At 35.1% G+C, this 8319-nt stretch overlaps 1 protein-coding gene across 1 annotated transcript; it reads left to right on the top strand.

Annotated features, from left to right (window-relative positions):
- The first annotated feature begins 416 nt into the window (after positions 1 to 416).
- On the top strand, positions 417 to 1382 carry LOC132660617 (olfactory receptor 52N4-like). Its single transcript, XM_060604422.2, has one exon. The coding sequence runs from the start codon at positions 417 to 419 to the stop codon at positions 1380 to 1382; it is 966 nt and encodes a 321-aa protein (XP_060460405.1).
- The last annotated feature ends 6937 nt before the right edge of the window (positions 1383 to 8319 follow it).

Below are 8319 nucleotides of genomic sequence, written 5' to 3'. Positions count from 1 at the left end.
TATCAATCAGAAAGATCATAATGACATAGATCATGAGTGTAACACAATTACACTTGATTATAAGTTTAGAGGGATTGTATCTATATCCTTTTGTTTTAAAGTAATGTAGCTGCAATATCTGTGATAAAACCTGATGCATAGTGGGTGTTAAGTATGTACTTTCAATGAACTGATAGATTAATGAATTAACAATGGCTTAAACGAGTTTAGACAATGTTTAAATAAACAGTTCCTGACATTCCAAATGTTTGTTTTCTTGTTATTAAAATACAATATTTAACAGAGAGAAGAGACAGAGAGCACAACTAAGATTTTTTTTTTCTATTTTTTCCAAATCTTGGAGGGTCAAAAAACAAAACAAAACAAAAATCAAATTACAACCTTACAAGCATCTTAATGATCATACCAGCTTAATTATGATAATTCTGAACCAAACACATGTGACACCAGCCTCATTCATTCTTAATGGGATCCCAGGACTGGAGGACATGCACATGTGGATTTCCTTCCCATTCTGCTCCATGTATGCTGTGGCAATGGTAGGGAATTGTGGGCTCCTCTACCTCATCTACTATGAGGACTCCCTGCATAGATCCATGTATTATTTTTTGGCAATGCTTTCCCTTACTGACCTTGTCATGTGCTCTAGTACAGTCCCTAAAGCTCTCAGCATCTTCTGGTGTCATCTCAAGGAAATTAGATTTGAAGAATGCCTAGTCCAGATGTTCTTCATCCATACCTTCACAGGGATGGAGTCTGGGGTGCTCATGCTTATGGCCCTGGATCGCTACGTGGCCATCTGTTACCCTCTGCGCTATTCAACTATCCTCACCAATCCTGTCATTGCAAAGGTTGGGCTTGCTACTTTCCTGAGAGCGGTGTTCCTCATCATTCCCTTGATTTTCCTCACCAAGAGACTACCCTATTGCAAGGGTAATATAATACACCATACCTATTGTGACCAGCTATCGGTAGCAAAGTTATCCTGTGGAAATATCAAGGCCAATGTTATCTATGGTCTGGTGGCTGCCTTCCTGATTGGGGGCTTTGACATCCTGTGCATCACAGTCTCCTACACCATGATCCTCCGGGCAGTGGTGAGCCTCTCCTCAGCAGATGCTCGGCAGAAGGCCTTCAGCACCTGCACTGCCCACATCTGTGCCATTGTTTTCTCCTACAGTCCAGCCTTCTTCTGCTTCTTTTTTAATCGTTTTGGGAGCCACACAATTCCTCCATCTTGCCACATCATTGTGGCCAATATTTATCTGCTCCTGCCTCCCACTATGAACCCTATTGTCTATGGAGTGAAAACCAAGCAGATACGAGACTGTGTCATAAGGATCTTTTCAGGTTCAAAGAAAATCAAATCCTACAGCACATAGAGGGGATATTTTTCATAGAAGAGGTTAAGGGGAAGGAAAACAATACTCTGTTGGCTGTTTAGTCATGGTCTAAAGATGCCTTTTTAAGATTACTATTTTGTTTTTGACCAAGGTAGGACCTGAGAAGGACAGTAAATGTTTTCAGAATCCCAAAGTCACTGATGTGGCCCTGCACACTCTGAATTTTTCACCTTCTCACCCCAGTGAAGACGTAGTCTCATCATTAACCCAAGTTCCCGTGAACAAAAAGCAATGGGAAGCCGAGTAAATTATCAAAAGAAATGAATAAATCATAGAGATATTCTGCTGACAGGTGCCATTTTGTCTTGTTTTCAAATAGTGATTGGAATTTCTAGTTTGAATGACATTTGTTACTTTCCTCTGGAAAATATGTGATATGTTATTCTCATCATTACCAAAATTTCTCTATTTTCTCGGTATTGTCCTCCTGATGGAGAAACTAGTAAATATACTATGATGTCATTAGTCTGATGAGATTTCAACCTCTGGACTGTATTTCAGAAATAAGTTAGTCATCTGACTATGTCTCCTATAGAAAACTCCTAAATGGCCAATGTCTAGTAACTACATAAAAGAAGAAACCTTGAGATCTGGAAAGAAGAAAGCACATAGTAAGGGGGAAAAAAAGATAAATACAGTAATCTTTTATTCTCATCTTCAATTTCTAAATTATGTTAGACTATTGGAGGGAAATTATAACCTTGTTGATATGGTTCTAAATTTATGTTAAAGAAATGTTTATGGTAATTACAAATGATATTGGGCAAATGAATTTATTATTTATTTATTTATTTAATATGAAATTTATTGTCAGATTGGTTTCCATACAACACCCAGTACTCATCCCAACAGGTGCCCTCCTCAATGCCCATCACCCACTTTCCCCTCCCTCATACCCCCCATCAACTCTCAGTTTATTCTCAGTTTTTAAGAGTCTCTTATGGGTTGGCTCCCTCCCTCTCTAACAGTTTTTTTCAGGGGGGCAAAAGAATTTAAAGGGAGGTAAAGTTTTTATACTTCATTTGAACTGGTCAAATGAGGACATCAGGAGGCTGAGATGCTATGTATATAAATATAAAATGTGGAATAACCATTAAAGAATCTATGCAAAGAGATACACTGTAAAAATGCTATACATAAATAAAAATGGACTTCTAAAAATACTTTCAGGACCTACAAAATGGCAGAAATGTTAGATCCTTCTGATTATTTGACCCTGTTATCATCATCTAACATCCTTCTTTGTCTCTTATGACAGTTTTACTTAAAGTTTATTTTGTCAGATACAAGTATGGACTTCATTGCTCTCTTTTGGTTACCATTTGCAAAAGTATCTTTCCCCATCCTTTTCCCTTCAACCTGTTTATATCTTTATATCTAAAGTCTTTTGTATACAGCATATAGTTGGATCTTGCATTTTTAATCTATTCAATTACTCCATGTCTTGTCATTATGTTTATTTAATCCATTTACATTTAAAGTATTAATGGTAGAAAGGACTTAGTATTTTTATTTTGTTAATTATTTTCTGTTTGTCCCTTAATTAGTTCTTTTCCTCTCTTATTTCCTTTCTTTGTGTCTCATTAATTTCTTTGTTGTGGCATGTTTTGATTTCTTTCCTATTTCTGTTGTGCACCTCATATAGATATTTTCTTTGAGGCTATTGTGGGGACTGCATAAAATTACATATTGTTATAATAATCTATTCAAATGTTACTCTTATACATCTTTCCTACCCCCAATTTCTGTTACTGATGTCACAGATTACGTTATTTTATATTTTGTACCATTAGCACAGTCTCATAGTTATTTTTTGTGCTTTTATCTTTTAAATTCTAAACTGGAATTAAAAGTAATTTATGTGCTGCTACTACAGTATTACAGGATTCTGTATTTATCTATGCTTTACCAAAGAGCTTTATATTTTCATATAATTTCATGTTGCTGTCTAGTGTCCTTTTAACTTCGGGTTCCTGTAGCAATTCTTAGCAAGATAGATCTAGTATTGATGAACTTCTTTAGCTTTCATTTATCTGTGAAGGTCTTTATTACTATTTCATTTTTGAAAGAGCTTTGCCAGGTAGTATTCTCGGATAGCAGTTTTTTTTTCCTTTCAGCACTTTGGATATATCATCTGACTCCTTTATGATCTATAACATTTCTGCTGAAAATCACTGATAATTTTATGGAAGCTCACTTGAACATGATGGATTCTCTTGCCACTTTTAAGATTTTCTCTTTGTCGTGGTTTCTGGAAATTTGTTTGTAATGTGTCTTTGGACCCTTTTGGGTTTATCTTAGTTGGAGTCCTTTAAGCTTCTTGAAGTTAGAGGTTTTTTTTTTTTTTTTTTCTTCCTCAGATTTGGGAAATTTTGGCCATTATTTCTTCAAACAAACTCACTATCCCTTTTTCTCCCTCTTCTCCTGCTAGGACTCCCTGATTATCTTGCTTATTCCCTGTAAATATCTGAGGTTTTCCTTACTTTTTTTCCTATTGCTTTTTCTTTTTTTTTTTTTTTCTGGCTTAATAACAGCAAATGACCTGTCTTCGGGATCACTTTCTTTTCTCTGATTGATCAAAACTGATGTTTATGCTTTGTAATAGAGTTTTTAAATTGTATTATTGTATTCTTCAACTCCACAATATTTTGTGGTTCTTTTTTATAGTTTCTTTTTGTTGATATTATTGTATTTTCACATTTTTCCTGATTTTGTTTGGTTGTGTTTGTCTTCTTTTGTAGTGCATTGAGTTTATTTTCAATGATTAATTTGAATACTTTGTCAGGTAATTCATAGATCTCCATTTCTTTAGGGTCAGATTTTGAAGATTTATTTTGTTCTTGTGCTTTGTTTTTGTTGTTGTTGTTGTTGTTGTGATTTGCGCATTTGAAAAAGCAACCACTTTTCCTAGTCTTCATGAACTTTCTTTGTATAGTGAAAGGTCTTCACTGATCATCTGGCTAGAAATTCTTTTTTTTAATTAATTAATTAATTTTTTAAAAATTTATTTTTAGTTTTTAAAAATTTACACCCAAATTAGTTAGCATATAGTGCAACAATGATTTCAGGAGTAGATTCCTTAGTGTCCCTTACCCATTTAGCCCATCCCCCCCCCACAACCCCTCCTGTAACCCTCAGTTTGTTCTCCATATTTATGAGTCTCTACTGTTTTGTCCCTCCCTGTTTTTATATTATTTTTGTTTCCCTTCCCTTACGTTCATCTGTTTTGTCTCTTAAAGTCCTCATACGAGTGAATGACTAGAAATTCTGATGGCCTTTTGAACATTTTATGGGGATGCATTTTCTTGGGCTTGGGTATGTAATTTCTCAATTATAAAGGTTGGCTGGTTTCTTTTTAAGAACTTGCAATTTCTTGCTTCCTCTGGTATCAGTCTACTAGTAGGACATACTCAGGCACTAAAATGAATAACAGAGTTCTCTTTTATTTTCAGCGGCCCCAAAGACATCCAAAGTATCCTGAGTCTGCCAGTGTTCCCAGTCAGGAAAGAAAAAAAAAACAGTCCCTTAGGTAGCTCCCTGAAAACCAGACCATTGGGCATATATTCCATTCTATTTTTCCCTCCCAAGGTGGAAGCCACGAGCTAGACACTTATCATGATTGTGGTGAGTAGTACTAGTTTATGTCTACAGTATTACAATTTCTCTTCAACTGAACAAGAAACTGAGTTCTATATTGTTTTTAGTTGCTCCCAGACATCCAAAGTATGCTGGTGCTGTCAGGTTTCTGAATCAGGTGAGACAGAAATGTTTCTCCAGTTGTCCCCTGAGAAGTTGGATCATTGGATGCATACTTTTCTCTTCTCTTTTTCTCCCAGACAAAAAGCTGCCAGTGAGCTTCCCAACCCCCCAGTTGCAGTGAGTGATTCCAGGTTGGGGAACAGGCTGACATAATTGAAATTAAACAACAGAAATAAGAGAGAAAGAGAAAAGCAAAGTATGCATCCAATGTTCCAACTTCTCAGGGAATCACCAGAGAAACTGGTTTCTGTCTCACCTGACTCAGAGACCTGACAAAAATACTGATTTGAAGGGACATATGCACCCAATGTTTATAGCAGCACTATCAACAATAGACAAATTATGGAAAGAGCCCAAATGTCCATCACCTGATGAATGGATAAAGATGTAGTACATATATATACAATGGAATATTACTCAGTCATCAGAAAAGAATGAAATCTTGCCATTTGCAATGATGTGGATGGAGCTACAGTGTGTTATGCTAAGTGGAACAAATCAGTCAGAGAAAGACAAATACCATACAATTTCACTCCCATGTGGAATTTAAGGAACAAAACAGATGAACTTAGGGTAAGGGGGGAAAAAAAGAGAGGGAAGCAAACTATAAGAGACTGTTAATTATAGAGAACAATCTGAGGGTTCCTGGAGGGGAGGAGAGTGGGGGATGGGCTAAATGGATGCTGGACATTAAGGAGGGCACTTGTTGGAATGAGCACTGGGTGCTATATGTAAGTGATGAGTCACTAAATTCTACACCTGAAACCAATGTTAAACTATATGTTAACTAACTAGAATTTAACTAAAAACTGTAAACAAAAAATAAAAATAACAAAATAAAAAGAAATAAAACAATATTTCTTACTTATTTCAATGAACCTGTTCTTGGCTTTAGGCTTCTGTGGGGTGTTGTGACTTCTTAAACGGCTTCTGAAGTTCTAGAAGTTTTTTGGACCACATATTGTTGTTAAATCAGTTTACCTATAGGAGAATGAGGTCTGGGGCTTTCTGTTTTTCCATCGTGCTGATGTCCTCAATATTCATTCATTATTCCTAAAAAAAAACCGCCTCCAATAAGAAGAGTGAAATGTCCTCAATATGCTAAAGATCATCTATGAATCTCCCAAAGCTAATATTATGCTTAATGATGAAAGAATGGAAAGTTTTCTTCTAATACTGGGAACGTAGCAAGGATATTTGGTCTCACCACTATTATTCAACAAACTAATTGAAATGCTGGCCACTGCAATAAGGCAAGAAAAGAAAACAAAGGGCCACAAATTAGAAAGCAGGAAACTACAATGTCCCTATTTGCAGATGTTATAATTGTCTATGTAGAAACTACTGAGGAATGTGGCAGATGATATTTACACTTGTGGTGAGCATATCATAACATATAGACTTCTTGAATCACTGTATTATACACCTGAAACTAACGTAGCAATGTGTGTCAACTATCCTTTAATAAAAAAAAAAAAAAGAAAGAAAGAAAAGAAACTACCAAGGAATCTACAAAAAAATATCCTAGACTCAGTTGGTTAAGAATCTGATTTTTGGTTTTGGGTCAGGTCATGATCTCACAGATTGTGGGTTTGAGCCCCACATCTGGCTCTGAACTGACAATGCAGGGCCTTCTCCCTGTCTCTGCCCTTCCCCTCCTTGCACTCTATCTCTCTATCTTTCAAATAAATAAACACACACAAAAAATCAATTGTAGCTTCATAACCTAGCAATAAAAAATTAAATAAAAAATTCAATGATATTTACAAATGCTGAACAAAAGAAAATAGTTAGATGTAAATCTAACAAAATTTTAGAGGACTCGATAAGATAAAAGATAAAGTAGATAAATGGAGAGGCATACCTTGTTTATTGTTTATTGATGTAAAGATATCAATTCTTTCCAAACTGATACGGGTTTAATGCAATTCTTACAAAAAGCTCATCAAGATTTTTTGTTTATATTGAATAAGATTATTTTAAATTATATATATAATATATAACATGTAATTATATATTATATATTATTTAATACATATATTAAAATATATTATATTTGATGGGCACCTGGTGGCTCAGTCAGTTAAGCATCTGACTACAGCTTAGGTCATGATCTCATGGTTCATGGGTTTGAGCCCCACATTGGACTCTGTTCTGAAAGCTCAGAGCCTGGAGCCTGCTTCAGATTCTGTGTCTCCTTCTCTCTCTGCTTCTCTCCCGCTTGTGGTATGTCTCTCTCAAAAATAAATAAACATTAAAAATTAAAAAAATATATATATTTGTATTTAAATATTACATATTTTATATTTAAATATTAAATATTTTAGGGGTGCCTGGGTGGCTCAGTCAGTTAAGCATTTGACTTTGGCTCAGGTCATGATCTCACACTTCATGAGTTCAGGCCCTGCATCAGGCTCTGCACTGACAGCTTAGAGCTGGAGCCTGCTTGAGATTCTGTGACTCCCTCTCTGCCACTCCACCACTAGTGCTCTGTCTCTCTCTCTCTCTCAAAAATAAACATTTAAAAAATATATTAAATATTCTAAATTTAAATATAATTAATATATATTTTTAAAGTATATAATTATATATATAATTTAGTACATATATAATATAGAGAGAAAGTCAAATGAAAATAATAACTAAAATAATTGAAAAATAATTAAAGTAAAAACTCTTCTCAATTTCAAAATTTATTATATAGCCATTATATCAACATTCACTGTATGTTAACTAACTAACTAAAATTTAAATTTAAAAAAGTGTGGTATTGGCAGAGGATAGACACATAGATCCATGCAACAGAACAGAGAAGTCAGAAATAGAAAACACACAAACAAAACAAAAATACCAAACCTTGAACCAACTCTTATAATAGTACCTATATGCAAAAATGAACTGAAAGTGGCTCATGTAAAATGTAAAGTTCTTTTTCTTAAAGTTTATTTATTTATTTTTTGAGAAAGCGAACACAAGTGGGGGTAGGGCAGAGAGAAGGAGAAACAGAATCCAAAGCAGGCTCTGTGTCATCAGTGCAGAGCCTGATGTGGGTCTCTAACTCGTGAACCTTGGTTTCATGACCTGAGTTGAGATTAAGAGCCAGATGCTCAACCAACTGAGCCACCAAGGTGCCCCAAAATGCAAAGCTCTAAAACAG

This window comes from Panthera onca, chromosome D1, assembly GCF_046562875.1.
Source record: "Panthera onca isolate mPanOnc1 chromosome D1, mPanOnc1 haplotype 2, whole genome shotgun sequence".
NCBI classification, from domain to species: domain Eukaryota; kingdom Metazoa; phylum Chordata; class Mammalia; order Carnivora; family Felidae; genus Panthera; species Panthera onca.
The sequence above is the reverse complement of the archived record's forward strand: the minus strand, read 5'-3'. Positions and strand labels throughout refer to the sequence as shown.